General features: G+C 46.4%; 6 protein-coding genes and 1 non-coding gene across 7 annotated transcripts; 6 read left to right on the forward strand and 1 right to left on the reverse strand.

The window, feature by feature from the left end:
• Nucleotides 1-849: 849 nt before the first annotated feature.
• Nucleotides 850-1,764, forward strand: AO090012000367 (alpha/beta hydrolase; the record flags this gene model as incomplete). Its single annotated transcript, XM_001727344.1, has 1 exon — nt 850-1,764. The coding sequence occupies one exon, from the start codon at nt 850-852 to the stop codon at nt 1,762-1,764; it is 915 nt and encodes a 304-aa protein (XP_001727396.1).
• A 610-nt stretch (nt 1,765-2,374) lies between these two features.
• Nucleotides 2,375-3,475, forward strand: AO090012000368 (zinc-binding alcohol dehydrogenase family protein; the record flags this gene model as incomplete). Its single annotated transcript, XM_001727345.1, has 1 exon — nt 2,375-3,475. The coding sequence occupies one exon, from the start codon at nt 2,375-2,377 to the stop codon at nt 3,473-3,475; it is 1,101 nt and encodes a 366-aa protein (XP_001727397.1).
• Nucleotides 3,476-4,152: 677 nt separating this feature from the next.
• On the forward strand, nt 4,153-4,983 carry AO090012000369 (alpha/beta fold hydrolase; the record flags this gene model as incomplete). Its single annotated transcript, XM_001727346.1, has 1 exon — nt 4,153-4,983. The coding sequence occupies one exon, from the start codon at nt 4,153-4,155 to the stop codon at nt 4,981-4,983; it is 831 nt and encodes a 276-aa protein (XP_001727398.1).
• Nucleotides 4,984-8,537: 3,554 nt separating this feature from the next.
• Nucleotides 8,538-10,153, forward strand: AO090012000370 (hydrophobin family protein; the record flags this gene model as incomplete). The annotated part of the gene is made up of 2 exons (XM_023236455.1): nt 8,538-8,733; nt 10,023-10,153. 2 exons carry the CDS (start codon nt 8,538-8,540, stop codon nt 10,151-10,153), a joined length of 327 nt encoding a protein of 108 aa, XP_023091382.1.
• Nucleotides 10,154-11,095: 942 nt separating this feature from the next.
• Nucleotides 11,096-11,197, forward strand: AO090012t00009. The gene has a single exon. It is a non-coding gene; the product is annotated as a tRNA-Phe (tRNA).
• Nucleotides 11,198-14,147: 2,950 nt separating this feature from the next.
• Nucleotides 14,148-14,567, forward strand: AO090012000371 (NADPH-dependent FMN reductase; the record flags this gene model as incomplete). The annotated part of the gene is made up of 1 exon (XM_001727348.3): nt 14,148-14,567. The coding sequence occupies one exon, from the start codon at nt 14,148-14,150 to the stop codon at nt 14,565-14,567; it is 420 nt and encodes a 139-aa protein (XP_001727400.3).
• A 353-nt stretch (nt 14,568-14,920) lies between these two features.
• Nucleotides 14,921-16,090, reverse strand: AO090012000372 (PAF acetylhydrolase family protein; the record flags this gene model as incomplete). Its single annotated transcript, XM_001727349.3, has 1 exon — nt 14,921-16,090. The coding sequence occupies one exon, from the start codon at nt 16,088-16,090 to the stop codon at nt 14,921-14,923; it is 1,170 nt and encodes a 389-aa protein (XP_001727401.3).
• Between the last annotated feature and the right edge of the window lie 1,957 nt (nt 16,091-18,047).

Below are 18,047 nucleotides of genomic sequence, written 5' to 3' on the forward strand. Positions count from 1 at the left end.
AATTTGGTTATATATTTGGCGAAGTGATCAACACATAAGGTGAAATGGGAGCCGGAGAAGAAGGGAAATAAAATACAAAGGAGGAAGAGGAATAACATGAAACTAAAGTCAATCCTAGGCAAAGCGTTAAATGTTAAATAGCAATTGCGTGGAGATGCATAGACTGATTCAGAGACGAGCGGAATATGACCGAAATATAGTTTATTTCCACCTCAAGGCAATTGTGTGGTATTCTATCCGAAACCCGTGTTTACCAATCTATGGCATCATGTGTATATTCTTAGAATGTATTGATTCGGAAATCTCTTGTTTCTCCAAGTGACAGAATTGGAGGTAGAACGAGAAACAACTGCGACTAGGTACAAGTCAAGGGCGAATTGAATTATTCGCAAGAGGTTCAAGGCCAGGAGCACATATTGTGCTCTCCATTTTTCAGCGACTTAGAAGGCCTTCTCTAAGCTATACTAAACGAGCTGAGAGGCTGGTTTGCTCGAAAATAGCCAATTTGAAAGTCCTATACCCACGAGGCCTAGAATGGCTCGCGTAGGTTTGAGTTTGACATATCACCTGGACGACCTGGAATAAGGTGTACTCGGTTCAGTGGAGTAAGAGAAAACAAACAACCGGATACTTCGATTTCTAATCTCTACCCAAAGTAACATCTGCATTAGTGGAGCACGATGTCCCGGAGGTTTTACGGGTTGCCGAGCCTCCGAACTACATTTAAATGGGGTGTGGTTTGGCTATAGAGTATCATTATTGTTTATATCCCTATCACCTTTATCTCTTTTATCTCTCAACAAGGCCGCTCTTTTCCAGTGACAAGTCCTAGTACATAAGTGGCATACCATGCCACGAAGGGAGGATGTCAAGATCCCAGCCACACAAATAACAGACCTGATGATCGCCGTCAGCTGTCTTCTTCCGGAAAAATGTTATCCACCCCCTCCGGTTATCATCATGGGTCATGGATTCGGGGCAGTTAAAGCAGGGGGACTCTTTCCATTCGCAGAGAGATTTGCGGAAGCCGGGTATGCGGCTGTCATGTTTGATTATCTCTTCTTTGGAGAAAGTGATGGTTTACCAAGGAATCTACTCTCAATCTCTCGGGAGCTACAGGACTTCCGAGATGTCATCGCGTGGGTCAGAAGACAAACGGATAAATGGGATATCAATCGTGTTATCGCCTGGGGCGCTAGCTTTGGGGGTATGCATGTTACGACGCTAATGGCTGAAGATCATGACCTTCTTGCCGGTATTATGCAAGGACCATGTGTCGATGGCCTAGCAGCGTCTAGGCAGGTACCTGTGTACAAAACCTTGCGGCTGCTACCTTTGTCTCTGTTTGACTGGATGCTCTCTCTATTCTCGTCTAAGGCAATATATATCCCTCTAGTCGGTGACGGGAAGCATGGATCTTCATTGGCTATGATGTCCGGATCTGAGGCAATGGCTGGATGGAAGAGACTCACTACAGACCTTGGAGCGGACTTTGTGAATAAAGTCACAGCCCGCACAATTCTTACGATTCCCTTTTCCCGTCCTATAAAGAAAGTTCATCGCAGCAGAAAGCCACTCTTGGTGGTTGTTACGACGTGGGATAATGAGGCGCCGTTGCACAAGGCTAAGCAAGCAGTACGGCTGGCACCTCTTGGAGAGGGATTTAGGGTTCCTGGAGGGCATTTTGATCTGTATGCAGGAGGTGTTGCCTTTGAAGACAACATTAGACGGCAATTACAGTTCCTCCAGAAGGTCTTGGCATAGTGTTAATACTTCTAGCATATTATGCGGAGTTTCATTTTGAAGTTTTATTTGAATATGGTTTGGTGATCGTGGGATTTCTGGATCGGGGCAGAAGACCGCAACTGCATTGAAAAAAGACGCCACGGGATAGATCTTACCCTAATTTTATTCCACGCGGCTGTACCCCGTCAAGACCTCCATAATACCTCCCACGAGTCGAGCTCAGTCAGTTCCAAATGTTCTGCTGTCTCTGCCAGAAAATACTCAACCTGGAAAAATTGGCTCTTGCGCCGGTCGTCCGATTGGGCATTGGCTGCGCCCCCACTGGCCATCAGGGTCCAGAATAGAAACAGTTGCGAGTCTATCGAGTCGGGGAAACTCACACTCCCGATTAATGGCTCTGCCAAGATCTATCAGATCCACCCATTGATTCTTCCCTGCGGGGGAATAGATGCCTTTAATGATCATCTAGTGTTATATAGCTGAGCTCCCACGGTCGCATAGAGTTACTACGTGTTGTTTCCCCAGAACTTCCCACTCCTAACCTAACATTGCGCATACGATAACAAAGGCCGCCGACCCACACCCGATTTATTAACTATCTGGCCGGGCGACCAAGCCAAAATTCAAGATGTCTGCTACAATCCCAGATTCGATGCAAGCACTGGTGGGAAACCGACTAGCCACCGCACGACTGGCTAACTACGCCTTGGGGAAGCCCTGCGGAGACGGAGTGAAAGTCCAAACAGTTCCCACTCCAAACATATCAGACACGGAAATCCTCGTTCGCGTCAAGGCGGTCGCGCTGAATCCCACAGACTTCAAACATGTTGATTTCCTCGCTCCGAAAGGCGCCATCATCGGCTGCGACTTCGCCGGGACGGTGGCCAAGGTGGGATCCAAAGCACCCGGCAACTGGAAGGTCGGGGACCGAGCAGCAGGTTGGGTGCACGGTGGCTTATACTATGACCGTGGTTCGTTTGCCGAGTTTCTCAAGGTCCCAGGGGACCTGGCTTGGAAGGTTCCGTCCTCCGTGAGCGACGAGGCAGCAAGTACCTATGGGGTATCTGCTGTCACCGCGATGCTGGCTCTCAATGCTCGCCTGGACGTTCCTTGGGCTGATGGTGGCCCAGAAGGAGGACAACGTGACTCGCCTGTGTTTATTTATGCGGGTGCAACGAGCGCCGGTCTCTACGCCATTCAAGTGGCTAAACTAGCCGGCTTGAAGGTCGTAACCACGGCCTCTCCACGGTCGCATGACTTGGTTAAGCAATACGGGGCGGACGACGTGTTTGACTACCGATCGCCCACCGCAGCAGACGAGATTATCCGGGCATACCCACAGATAAACCGAGCCTTGGACTGTTTTTCCGAAGGCGGGTCAACGGACTTTTGCATTAAGGTTGTGCAGAAAGCGAAGGGCAAGGTAGTCACTTTGCTAGACAGAGGGAAGACAACAGACGATGGGGTGGAAGTGGACTTTCTCCTTGGTTATGGAGCCTTTAATCTTCCATACCAGTGGATGCCTCCTGTCGGACCTCGATTTTCGGCCAACCCATCCGACAACGCAGCTCTCCGTCGGTTTTATGCATCATTGCACGACATCTGTGATCAACTGCGACCACCTCCTCTTAAGAGCATAGAGGGCGGTCTGCATAATCTCCCTAAAGGTCTGGATCTCCTTCGCAAGGGACAGGTTGCTGGTACCAAACTGGTCGCTCGTCTTGAATAACTTCTATTTGCATAGTGCACGTCACTGTGTTATATAAGCATGATTTTTGTATTTATATGATTTGACGTTTGTTAAGCGATAGTGTAAGCAAATTTTAAATGTCGCGAAAGCATGTGTACGTCTTAATTTTAACCATATGACTACTTATTTAGATGCTTCTTGATTCATCCTTATCTATTTGAAGGTGTGGTCACTATGCTCAAAGTAACACAGCTTAGAGACACTGTTCTACAAAATTCCCCTGGGCCTTGACACACATTACATCTCTCCAATCAATGAGATTCTCCAAATTTTGAAGAGAGCTCTGGCTCCCTTAAAGTGGATTTACATTGCCAGTCGCCACCCCGATCCATCAGTGAAAGGCAAAACGGATGGATTGTTGATCCGCAGTCCGCCTCCCTGCGAACTTTATCTAAGAAGCTTAAAATATGGATCCTATAATTGTCATGGTGGAAGGCTACGTCATGACATTGGTATTTGCTGGAAAGACGGATAAAGTTCATGGCAGATCCGGTCGAGAACAATGTCTGACGTACCGAGTTACAACCACCAGGGTTACTATTTAACCTCTTTCCTACTCGCAACCTCCCCAGCACCATTCCAATTGCAACCTGTGGAACATTGCAGTATACCTTAAGTCTTTTACCAACTTACCTCACCACACTATATCGAACACCATGCCATACCTCAAACTTCGAGACGGAGCTGAGCTTTTCTACAAGGATTGGGGCAATCCAGATGGAGAGATCGTCACCTTCTCCCATGGCTGGCCACTCAGCAGCGACAATTGGGAGAATCAGATGTTCTTCCTGGCCGAGCGTGGCTACCGAGTCATTGCACACGACCGACGGGGTCATGGCCGGTCTACCCAGACTTGGAACGGTAACAACATGGATACATTTGTGGACGACCTGAAGGAACTCTTTGAGCACCTTGACATTAAAGGTGCCATGATGGTTGGACACTCCCACGGTGGAGGAGAAGTGACACATTTTCTCGGCAAGCATGGAACAAGCCGCGTCAAGAAAGCTGTGCTCGTCGGAGCTGTGCCACCCCTTATGCTCAAGTCCGCGGCAAACCCAGAGGGAACCGACCAATCTGTCTTTGACTCCTTTCGACAGGCAATGCGCAAAGATCGAGCGCAGTTCTTCCTAGACGTTCCCAGTGGACCATTCTTCAACTTCAACCGGGATGGGGTCCAGAAAAGCGAGGGACAAATTCGGAGCTGGTGGCAGCAAGGCATGAACACAAGCTTTAAGACGGCGTATGATGCAATCAAGGACTTTTCGGAGACGGACTTCACAGAAGATTTAAAGAAAATCGATATTCCAGTCCTGGTTCTTCACGGCGATGATGACCAGGTAGTTCCCATTGAAGCATCTGGACACAAATCTGTCAAGCTTTTACGACACGGAAAGCTGAAGGTCTACCCTGGAGGGTCTCACGCCATCCACAACATTAACATCGAGGAGGTTAACAAAGATCTGCTCGACTTCCTGCAGTCTTGAAGGAGCAATTGATTATACTTGGCGCTTTTGTGCTGCGATCTCTAGAAAGGCTTCCTTCATTTGTACCGAATTGTGTGAATTGTCCATAGCTCGTTTTAAGAGATACAGCAATGCAGCCTGCAGAGTTTCATGATGCCCTATACTTCCTTAACTCATACGACGCATCGTGGGTATCTTCAGTTACAACGACGTCTGTAAGGGGAGAATATGTCATCAGTCCATGGATTACGAACGCTGAATATCGGCTCCTAGTTTGTATATTCAGTTGTTCGACTCTAATCAGCCTAATATGAGCCATTCACTTGTCAGTAGCGGCTTTGGCCAACAGGACAGCGGTTTACATAGTTGCCTACCCTCGACTTTCTGGGGCATTTTTTATTTCCGTTATACAGCTTAGTTAATAAAAGAAGATCTCCAGTAAATTAGGCACACGTTGGTCTTGATTATATAGTCTTGACAGCATTCGTGAACCATGGTAGTGTGCAATGTCATATCCATATCAGCCAGCCACTTCCGGTCGAACACCGTTTGCAGATTTATTCATAGTATACGTCTCTCTATAGAGTACAGTATGAACTGGGAAATTTTGCCTCCACGCTGATAAAAGCCAATCATGTTTCACAATAATCTAGGGTTGCTTTTAAGTACGAAATAACCTGGGGATCTCGAGGAGATACATTTTCCGGAATAGGTAGAGTCCTCGGTCCACCATGCAACAGTAGCAATAAAATGGATAATGTATCTATCTATAGGTGTACCATAAAAAGGTCATTGATCTGATCACTTAAGTGGGATTGCCAGGTTCAGCCTTATTTAACTTCACTTTAAAAGAATAATCATCAAGCAAACATGAATATGTCCCTACCACCACGGTTTTCAGAGGTATTAACCCAAGTGCAGGGATATTGAAATCCCTCAGTATATTAACACAGACCTACCATCCTATTCATGATGAGGGCTCTCTCGTTTCTTCCCCTTCTTTCCCTCGCCTACGCGCAAGGCCAGGATCCATTAACTACCGGAAACCAGGCTCTCAATAACCCCTTCGGAGAAGCGGAATACAACGAACTGTGTGCCAATCCTCGCGATGCGGAAGTGGAGTTGGGCCCTGGATTGTTTTTCCGATACTATTGTGACACGTATCCCCGACAGTGAAACAATAAAGTTGAAGGTACCTCGTCCATTGCAGCCTGTGTCTTGGCATGCAGTGAGATAGAAGGATGCAGGGGAACCTTTTGGAAAAAGAGAGATGCCACTTGCTGGTGGAGCGACTATGATCATGTTGCGGATCTTAATACTGGAACCGCCGATGTATGCACCAATGCCCCAGGACATGTGTACTTGGTTGGTCGAAGAGAGTCGCTCGAATCGTGTAATAAGGCAAAGCAAGAATGTCTTGAGAGGGAAGAAGGTCTTGAGAAGGAGATTACCAGATTGAAAGGCGAGGTTGATACATTGAGGAGTATGTCATCCTATTCATGAATGATCTAGAAGCTATCAAGGATGATAAGGACGCGGGGCGGGATGCTTATATATCCACAGAAGCGTATGTCTATCCCTACGCAGGTGGTCCATATATACTTACACAATTTTAGAGCCAGCATCAACTCGAGGAAAACACTTAAACCTGGGCGGAATAGTCAGGAATACTATTGAAGAGTGTGCTGAGCTTTGTATCTTGAACAGTAACTGCGATCACGCGATGTATTCAAAAAAAAAAAAGGAGACAAGATTTGCGCTACGTACAGCAAAACTACGAAACAAGGGCTCAGCTACAAGGAGGATTGGGACATGTTGGCCTCTCCTTGGGATTTCTATCCATCTTAGTTAAGGAATCTTGGACCAGAGGCCATTCGACTGACTTTGTCTCTGATGGGCGTGTAAGCTCCGGCCATGGACCTGGGTCTTTGACTAGTGACTATTCTGTTCGCAAGTAAAATCGAGAAGGATCAAAGCTATTGTACTTCTCTACGTAATAGGTATTGTTTAAATTCTTGGTTAGCTTTATCATGGTCAGGGAGCCGAAATACAGAATTAAAAAATCTTACTGGTTCTCTTACCTTGATTTCGTCGATTATTACGCTTGCATACCGCATATAATCTCGGCCTTTTTCCCGAGTGCCCGCGAGGTCAACACACCATGTTAGAGAGTTATCAAACGATCTTGGCATTCTTTACAAGCCCTTCAAATCCGCTTGATGACGGTCTTTGTAAACAGGAAAGGGTACGATCCTCCGGACTCCGCAGACAGGCGTCGTCGTGAGTAAATTTTGGTGTCCTTGCTAAACAGAATAAATTCCATACAACTTCTACTAGGCTCGAGGACGTATATCCCAGGCGGTCTCGTCAGAATACCACTGGCCACCGCGCTGACACTTGTGTCTCATAGGATTATCTAAACCTTGAACAATTCTTAAGGACCTAGATACAGGGCTTTTTCGTTGGATCATATATCAAAAAGCGAAGGGTCTCTCATAAATGGATAGGCGTATTAGAATTCGAGAGCCATGGGCGTAGTTTCAGGTTTAACATTGCGAAGCTAAACTGGAGTGGCCCTAATATTATTCTCTTTTTTCATCCAGTAGTGCCAACATATAATAGGATCCTGTATCATCTTCATATGCCTACTAGACAGGGAGCGAGTTGTAAATAGGATTGCCGATCAACAGGAAAGCATGACAATACTACACTATCGCCATGGCTTATGATATTGAAGAGACTTTTCAAAAATTGTCAAAATGGGAAGATTAGTTAGTTCTTGAAAGACATTGTAGGGAAATGTATCGTTTTAGGCTTGAGTGGGTAACATTTGATTGGTAAAATCGGGAGATGGGACTTATATTCCCACATATCAACCTATTTGAAACCGGTTTACTTATTCTATCCAGCTTCGTCAACAATTCCCTGTCAAGCAGTTATGATTGGATAAAAAAAATAATTTGTAGGAGCGTATTAGGGGTTAAAAAGAGGCCTAGTTTTACCCAAGGTGTAAGGACACTTCGAGTGCATCTGCATGGCCGCCCACGCTTTGCTCCAGGATAAGGTTCAATAGTTCGCGCGCTCATAATCTGTAAACGAACCGCTAAACAGAGATCGACACGATCTTTCCGCACGTGGACTAGACTCTCGATAGGACGGAGCAGATCGTTTCCTCAAGCTCTACTGCGGGATTCAATAATCCACAGTTCAGCTGCACCGGAAACTCCGCCTTTTACTCGGTGACCACCATATTTGAGTTATCATAACACAACTATTAAGTCTGGTGGGCCTGTCTGCTTGGTACCGTAGGAAGGGCCACTGTTACCATGCCCATGCGACCGAAACTTATGAGTGGCTGCCTCCTGGTTGTATTCGGCTACCAAACTGATCTTGGCTAGGGGTGTGGAACTGAGGGTCCGTGACAGATATAAAATCCACATCTTCCTGCGAACAATGTTTACGAACATTCTCCCACAACACCCTAATAAGTAAGGACCCTCGACGCTTGATTATTGTCGACAGGGATTTTCTCTCTCTATTTTTTTGTTTTTTTGTCTTCTGCTTCCTTTTTCAACATGAAGGTTTCTACCTTGTTGACCACCCTTTGCGTACTGGGTGTTGCTAGTTCGGCGGATCCAACCGCACAATGCGATAACGGACCCGTTCAATGCTGCGCAACGGTCGGTTTACCGACTGACAGTGTAGTCTCACCTTTACTTGGCTTGCTCGGAGTAGTTGTTCCAGACATGAGCACTCCAGTTGGATTGACCTGTATGTCTCGATATTCTCCTTTGCACCTTCGAAAACTAATAAGTCACCTTTTCAAGGCAATCCTATTGTCCAGGGTGGATCTTGCCCAGGCCACCCCGTTTGCTGTACAGGAAATGTAGGCCATGCTTCTGCGACACATTGTTCCAGCTACCTAATGTCCATCGGAAATGATTACTGACACGAGTACAGAATTTCAATGGTCTCCTAGCCCTTGGCTGTACACCCGTCACGTTATCTACATGAAAACAGTAAAAAGAAAGCAAAGGCAGGCACGTTTCAGTTAGTATTTCGATCTGGTTGGGGGAGAGGGAGGCCAAAATGTCTCGGACGAAAATTGATTACAAGTGTACGTTGAGCAGAAATGTTCAAGGTGGTGATGACCGTATAGAAACATGTCTTATGATGCGATGTGGCCTCGCGAGCGGTTGTTGATTTGTTATTACTTCAATCTCAGGCAACCAGGTAGCAGATGTCCAGCTAATGGCATTAGACGATTATCTACAAGTGGTCTTAGTGTCTTGTATCTTGTATTACAGGAGACTACAACTAGGAAATCCTTGGTCATGCCTAGAGTTATTAACGGGTTACGGCTCAGGTTCAAGATATAAGACCCGGCCCGAGCCCGCGCAGATTTAGGTTCCCCGCGCTGGAGCTAAATAGGTATAGCATTACTTAGGCCTAGTGTACACCCCTAGACTAATTTTGCAAGCTCTAATCTGTATATAAATGTAAAAGCAATTCTAGAAAATCTATGGTTTTAACCAGGTGATAACAACAAAAAGCCGATGGCTTCCTCCGCAATCGGGTCGGGTTTTGCGGGGAACCCGAACAACTCTAGCTACAAGTATTAAGCACCCCGTTCCTCTTACTTCTTTCGTCTCAGAAAACACTCGCTCATGGTCCGAAACAGAAGTCCAATTAGGACCCCCGGCTGATATGAAGCGCCGGAGCAATGTCAATCTTCTCTCAAGCTTTTAAACAATTGATGCCAAAACCCTGAAATATCTTCTGCAACAACATAATCACACTCATTTATCCGTTCTCTCAACTCGTCAAGAAGATCCCTACGTGCCTGCAGACCCCACGAAGATGTCCTCCAGGGAGCTGCTCTCAAATCCCGCACCAAAGCTATCACCGCCCCAAACAACATTGCAAAGCTATCCAAGGACCATGCAACTGTATTACGCCAAGGGCAGTCATAGATATAGAAACCGGCTCCACCGTACCGGACATCATCTGGTTCCCAAAGCCATACATCACCGTATTCTGCGTCTACCATTACCATACAGTCGTTGACATTTCCGATGTGGAAATAGATGTCACTGCACTGGGCTCGCGAACAAGGTATCTCATGTATTTCAAGTTCATTGTCGTCGGTAAGGATGTAGTGTTTCGGACTACTCTTGGCTTCTTGGCTTAAATGTAGAGATTCGAAAGCTATGCCCTGTAGCTTGAAGGCAGGGAAACCAACATTTAAAAGAAAATCTCGAGTACGATCATGCACCAGGCCGTCAATATCGGATTCTGTAGGCTGCCATAGTGTGTTTGCTCCAAAGCAGGCTTCCAGCCAGGCTCGGCTTGGGGGTGCAGCAGTAATTAGATTGCTCTACATTGATATATGTTGGTCAACATGTTCCATCCATGGTCCACGTTCGGGGTTGGGGAACCATACTAATATTGATTGGAAAATCTTGCTTCGGCAGTACGGATCACAAAAGACAATATAGGCGGATCTGCATGACTGTGCGAAGTTATAGGCATCTGTTGTCGTATTTAGACCCTGGTAAATGAGTAAGACAATCTCGGGGGGGATATGTAGAAGCCCCATTCTTTATCGCCGAGTACCCTGCGTTCCAGCTGATGTATCGCAAGGAATGTATGTTAGAAGCCCAGTTGAGTCATGCCAAGAAATCAGGGCTAACCAGTTCTAGGACTGGCTCTGGTTCAGAATACAAAAACGAAAAAAACCAAAGTCAGGAGAATAAAAGGGTCTGTTGTTGGGGGTTAAAACCTGGATTCATAGCCTTAAGGGAGAGTAACCGTGTTGATCAAAAAAGATAATATTTCCATAATGTCGAGGAGTAACGACCAACAAGCTCCATGTGGGAATATATAACCGAAGGGGTGACGGGTATCCTTCCCTAGAAACTTAAAGTTTGACAGAATGTGACAAGTTTCTTCCAGACAACAAACAAGTCACTCTTCATATACCCTACTCTGCCTATCTGTCATCAAATTCAAGTCTAGATATCCCCGGTTGTTGTCGTCTACATTGTGTTGTGACTTCCCATGCATCGCCTATTACTAGAGCAATTCAGTCTGTGCCTCTTGATGACATTAGGATTTCGAACTGCCAAGAGTTGCGGGGATAGCTCAGTTGGGAGAGCGTTAGACTGAAGTTTACTTCGATCAGATAGCCCTTATGGGTATCTAAAGGTCGCCGGTTCGATCCCGGCTCACCGCATCATTTTTTGCATTTGGATAATTCCCTACCCCTAGATAGGCACGCAACATTTGCAGTTGTCAAGGTAGTTTATTCCCCGGCCGTGCGGGAGCAGATCATGTGGTTTAGCCCAGGAGTTGACTGATGCAAAGAGAATACTTTGGGGGTTGCGATGGGTTATTCTTGTCAGCATCGTATCATATCGTCGGCAGTTCAAACTATTACCTCGCAGTGCTCTTCAGGTATTAAAATTGGCCCATGCGCTTTTTTAACTTTGTCAAGGATGCAGGTAACCCTTGTCTCTGCCTTATTTATTCTAATTGTAGTATATGTTCCACGCTTCTTCTTCCAACGGTCTGTGTACCCGTTAGCTATCTTGGATAGGTCTAGTATCAATGTAGAAGGCACCCGATTGAAGGTGGTGTCAAAGGAATGTTGGAAGCGCATTTGACCGAGGGTTAACTTCAGCGTCGAACACCACTACGTGATCATACGTTGTTGGGTTAGAGTCGGCGGTTCCATATATCTCTTTTTTATTTTTCTACCTTATCGTTAGTTTATCTTCTTGGGTACGGAGTAATTAAAGTCCATTTTGTGCCATATAAGTTCAGGCGAAAGTTGTTTTTTATTTTGTTCTAAGCTTCTAAGGACACAAATTTCTTAGGCAGTCTAGAACCGGAGAAGGGGGCTATATGCTGTAGCTAATGTAGATCTATCTTATTGATAGTCCAGCTATTTATACTTCTTTCTATATACCAGTCCGGTAATAGATCCATCTTATATCAGCTTGTAACGTGGGTCTACTCAATACCAATAGAAGTAATCTATTTCCGGTTTCCTGGCTGCAGCAGGAAAGGCCTATCAGCCAACTCAGCTCGGATAACTATTTTAGTCGTAGACATTAAGTCCATTGTAAAGCCAGTTTACCAAAATTAGTCATTTAAAAGCCAACGGATATAGACTCCGATGTTGCCGTTCGGCCATCGGGTTGTCCATGCACAAGGGGCTGGGTATACTATACAGTCATCCTGCAGCGTCGTCAGCGGATCTGTGACAGTCTCCATCAGTTGATTTCTTGATCACTTTCTGGTCTGTACCACTGCCCAAGAGCCTAACTGCTGACTATTGAACTCCTAAGCCGCTATACCGAACTGCCTAGGTACTAGGGGCAGAGATTCCTCTGGATGAGTATCCACGGGCCGGTTTAGCAAAAGCTCCGTCAGCAGCGAGAGGGGCGGATGCGACCGGAACTATCCTGCAGGTCTTGTGAAATACAATAGACACAGGGAATTGGGAGAGTCCCCGTAATCGAACAAATGAACATAGGAATACAGGTGAAAGTCCTGATACCTTGAGGAACGTTATACGTTTCCCTGAAATGTACGTAACATGTACACCTCTAGTAAGAAGAAGAGAGCAGTATACATTGCGAACAGGTTGAGTGAGGCGAGATAAAAGATAAGCTTGATAGTTGTGGCACGGCATTAAGTATGCGCGTGGTAAACTAAAACAATAATAGCCAGGGCTGCATATCAAGTATAATGCGATATAAATAATATCTGGCTGCTGTACAATTATATTCAATCTTCTCTCTAGTTATGCATGGTATCGACATTTTTGCCTAAGCCAACTATAGTAACTGTGAGATGTCTATACCAAGTGTCTCTATGACTGAGATCGATGCGCGCCAGTTATATTTATATTTATGTACCTGATTCTAAGCATCATCCAGCGCTGCAGCTACAGTTTTGGTCTGTGTGGTTGTGTCGCAGTTCTTTCCAATAGTAGTCACCCAGCACTTAAAGTGACACTTCTGCTTACCCTTATCCGACTACCGACTTCTCACCTTCTCCGAGGGGAGTATAAAAGTTCACAGAACTATCCCTCTAAACCCAACCCACTACGGCCGCAATGGCCGAGGTTGCGCTTGATGCTACTAGAATTATATCCTGTGTCTTTAAGGCCGCCTCTGATTATTTTGAAGACGATCCTCCTCTGTGCCGCATTTGTTAAGTCAACTAAGTCAACTTACCGAATTGAGTTGGTTAGGCTTATAGGTACCTATTAACTTAAGGAGACAACCCACACTTCACACATGAGAATGAGCCCAGTGCGTAACAGAATATAACTTGAATTTTGCATCCCACAAACTAACATAGGTGCTAATTGAATTGAATGAACAATATGACATATGCCCCGCCAAAGGGGTAGTAGTAGGGAGATGAAATAAGACTTGACGCTGGCCGACTTAGGGCAAAGAGCCCCTGTGACCCATCACGAGGGCTGAGGCGTTGCAGAATGATGATAAGCATTGGAAGTTGATCCACTACCCGAAACAAATTTTACCGGATAAGATGTTCGGACTTAGGCCTCCGATGGACTTGGTACAACGCTGATATTGTCATTGTTTCAGCCAAGGCGGCGTGCCGGGCCGCACTCCACTAAGTCTTAAGTAAAATTCGATGGATTTATAATGCTTGATAATAGTGCTCGGCCTTCGGGCTTCTACAACTCCTCCGAGACAGAGTCACTGGGTTTGTAATACTCTCTGCTCCTTAACATATTCGGTTTCAAACCAGTGAAAGAATATGACAATTATTCGGGAATCATTATGCGCGGTTGAAGTGAACCTACCCAGGTTCATCTTCTTAAAGGGGTCGTCAGACGCTTGTATAATGACCTTGTCAGTGGATAATTTCTTTAGAGAATTAATAAATACTGTCCAAGGATAACAAAGAAGTATCTCTTCATCTACATTCATACTCCTCATTCCAACAGCAAACCCCCGAAAGCAGACATGACGAAGATCGCCCTAATCAAAGGCAGTACCCGAAACCCATCAGTGGGCAGCGCTATCGCGGGTTGGATCCACAACATACTGAAGCCAAAAACCACGGACACTCTCCAAATTGAACGACTCGATATCGCTGACTTCAATCTCCCGGTCTACGATGAACCCGTCATACCTGCGATGGTCCCCGCCGTAAAGCAATTCACTAAGGAGCACTCGAAGAAATGGAGTGCAGCCATTGCTTCCTTCCAGGGATACATCTTCGTCATACCTGAGTATAACCTTGGGCTTGCCGGTGGAACGAAGAATGCAATCGATTATCTGTACAGCGAGTGGCCTGGAAAGCCCGTTGGGATCATCAGTTATGGCGCCAAGGGTGGGAGCAACGCCTCCCAGCAGCTTAGTGAGAGTTTACGGGTGGTTATGAAGATGGAGGTGATGCCTACTAAAGTGTTACTGCCCTTCGCTCCGGGGTCGGATGTGCTTTCTGCCTCAAATGAGGGTACTTTGGGAGAGGATTCGCGCAAGTCTTGGGAAGCTGATGGGAAGAAGGAGCAGGTGCTTCAGGTGTGGGAGGAGTTGAAGAATGCCCTGGAGTAGCCTAAGGAGGAGAAATAGTTGACAAGGTATTCTAGGCCGATACATTCAGGCCTTTCCTTGTACACAGTCACTCTTGAGCTTTTTCTACGCTATTGGGTAGTCTAATCTTTGGTCTGTCTTGCTTTGTCTTTTTCACAGGCCAACTAATTCCCATGCGCTCGTCCCCTCGTTCGTGGCTTTGCATTTCATGTTGATTCGATAACCTTTTTGGTAGACTACATAGAACTGTTTTTATTCTATCTATACAGTTTAATGTCTATAATATTAAGCCACTTTACTATAAGTACTTTCAAGAAGGAAGAAGAAGCCAAAGTCGCACCTATTAATGTCCCCACTCCTAGTCAACCCTACCGCTAAGCTACATATTTTACCTCAGGATAGTCACTCGACGGCCCATCCAAGAGCTTACTCTTCTCCCCAGTAATAAAAAATGTAGCCGACGCAACAATATACTCCGTCAAAATAGCCCTAACCCGCAACCCAGAAAGCGAACCTAAGAGCTCCTCCGTGCCCTGCTTCACCTTCACGGGCCACCCACCAACATCCCGAATCAACGGGAAGTCCGTGAAGGTGAGATGCAGGGAACCAGCCAGCTGAAGCTCTCGCCTGAATCCCCGAAGATGAGGCCAGATCTTTCCCCAGCTATTGTTATCCAGTTGTGTAATGTTCGCGTGTCCAAAATTGATAAAAGGCCGGTCGAGACCCTCTTCGACTACGGGGCCCCAGAGCGCTCCGTCGAAGTTCAGCCCACCCGCAAAACGGGGTTCGTTCAGCATCGCGGCTGCGGCTGTCGCGCCACCGAATGAGTGGCCCACTATAGCGACTCTGTCGAGTTCGAGGGTGTCTGTGAAAGAGGATGGTATAAGGTGCGGGTTGTCGTGTATTTGGTCCAGGGTGAAGATGACATCTTGGACGCGGGTATTTAAGGTGACAGGATCGGCTGCAGAGACGTTGACACCGTATATAACGCTGCCGTCGGGGAAATCCACACTCGAGGTGTCATAGGGATGGTCCACGGAGACTACCACGAAGCCTGTGCTGGCTACGGACTCGAGGATTAAAGAGTAGTACAATCGGGACGCTCCTAAGCCTGGGGAGAAGATTATGACAGGGTATTGTTTGTCGCTAGGCGATGTGTCATTGGAGGCGAACCCGGACTCAATCCGGAAACCTTTTATTGTTGTCCCGTTGGGCATCCCGTAGGATCGAAACAGCTGGTCTGTTACTGCTTCTGTATGAGGAGGAAGATATGGTTCGAACTTGGTATGTCCGCAATTGACAGGCACGTATGAAGTTGCCATGATCGCTCGCTTGTCATGGGTAGGGCTGAAGGGATCGACGCGCGAGGTATCGAGTAGTTTCGCGTGTGTTGTCTGCACCCTGCATGGCCCGGATGGTCCAGGCAGGTGGGTTGCTGCTTGGACCGCTTGAGCTAGGGCTGCACAGAGGAGTATAATGGTAGAATAGGCCATGGCTGAAAATTGGGTAATTGAAGAAGTACCACGGCAATGCTGGTTAGACATTCTTGTCGGTCTTATATAAGGAGATGTCTGCCTGATACGTTACTAAGCAACAAATACTCAGCCACGAGAGGATTTGGGGGCGAAAATGAATGATTTCTCTACGCTTCACAGAGAAAACCTGCCAAGTGCTGACATAATACATTGTTCTGCTCCGCCACGATGGGGGGCCTTTCTATATATCAGAATATCTTCGGTGAAGACCCAATAGTCCTGCGCGGCGGGAGGGAACGCGTCCGCTATATTGAGTATAGCTCGCCATGAGAAGTTTTGTATCCTCTTTTATAAAGAATAATGTACCTATTCTCTTACAGATCATTGCTAGATATTAGCTTCGGTTATCTTCTTCTCGCTGATTTGTTCTACATTATCGCGCAGATACTAACCCTAATACGGTTGAGCCGTACCGCGAACATCCGCTACATCTCGATATGTACTGTGCGATCAAGAGGCGGAAATTGGTACGTTAGCAGGATGATGGCATAATATGTCACTGATGTTATTCATAAATAATCAGTTATTCAATTTCAACCGTTGGTCGGGGGTTCACACAACCAAACGAGCATGTGTATACGGAAAGAGGATGTGAGCGGTCACCTGCATCTCGCGTGATGGTGGCTGCAGCAAGGCTAAAAGGATCCGACCTATGCAATCATCATTCAGCGCTCACAAAATGGCAGCGTGAAATGAAACGCCGCCGTCTCGTACGAGCAAGGTCTTAGCTGACCGACCTTTATTATGCGATCAAAATAACCCCCTGTCCAGATTGTACTGTCGTCCAAGCCACGTGCATTCGAAGTTACCGCAGTAAAGGTTGTTTATGCTTGATTTCGGACGTTAAGGTATTGGTCACTTCGTATTACCGAAGCAAGTGAATACACGAAGGTAAAAACAAGACATAGACCCTATGGTCTTCATACAGTATACCGACGTCGTTCAAGGAGCCGACCCGACAACGTAATATTACAGGTGCACCTAGGCTGGGTTGCTTGCTTCTTCAAGTCTCGCGCCCGATACACTCCTCGGCTTCTCTACTATAGGATAGTTCTATTTGTCGTATACGTGGACGGATGAAAGCCCGTGTTCTCATTCGCTTACGTCTCAAAGACGTTTCGGAAGGTAGCGGATATGCAGTCTAACACAGAATCCAGGGGTGCCTAACCAGGGCTAGACTAGTAGACCGTGCTTTTATCAAATAACCGTTGATCATTACAGATGTGCCAATTCTATCATTGGCCAGATCCGGAGCTAAGCACTCCCCCTATATTAATACGAGGACCATGCCGAGACGGCAAACGATAGTGTAATGCTTGTTTGCTTTTTTATTTCTCCCAACATGGAGAACCCAGGGTTGTTTGTGAGCCCTAGGCTAGGAACAACTCTGCAATCAGGACAGATAGAAAACCAAACATGGGCGGTTCTGTATCTGCCATTCAAACCTGTACGGATGCCTCATAGTAAGAAGTATGACTCGGTGTTGTAGAGCTGTACGGTTACGTAAATTGCCAGATATCTGTCTCTTTTCAGCCAGCTTATGCTGCGCGATTTTCGGAGTCGGCGCTGAGCTGCGATGTAACCTGAGTCATCAGGCGTCCAGGTCTCGGACATCTGGAAATGGAAAGGGAACAATGATCACGACTGCGCTGGTTGACATTAAGGGTTCTCTTCCGGTATGAATATGTCGAGAAATCCGTGAGAAGCTTTCATTCATCTCATCAAGCTTCCAACTTCTTGACTTGGATCCCCCAGCGCCGTGTTGTGTGAAATCTCTTACTCGCTTCTTTGCTGCTTTCAAATCATCAAATTCAGCTACCGCAACCATGGTCAAGTTCACAATTCTCCCTCTCGCAGGCATCGCCGCTCTGGCCTCCTGAGCCGCCGCGAACAACTGCAAGACCGGCCTCAATTACTGCGGCTACAATCTCCTTGGTACTGGTACGTGACACACCATGTGGACCAG

The sequence above is a fragment of the Aspergillus oryzae genome, chromosome 4 (assembly GCF_000184455.2).
Source record: "Aspergillus oryzae RIB40 DNA, chromosome 4".
Lineage (NCBI taxonomy): Eukaryota > Fungi > Ascomycota > Eurotiomycetes > Eurotiales > Aspergillaceae > Aspergillus > Aspergillus oryzae.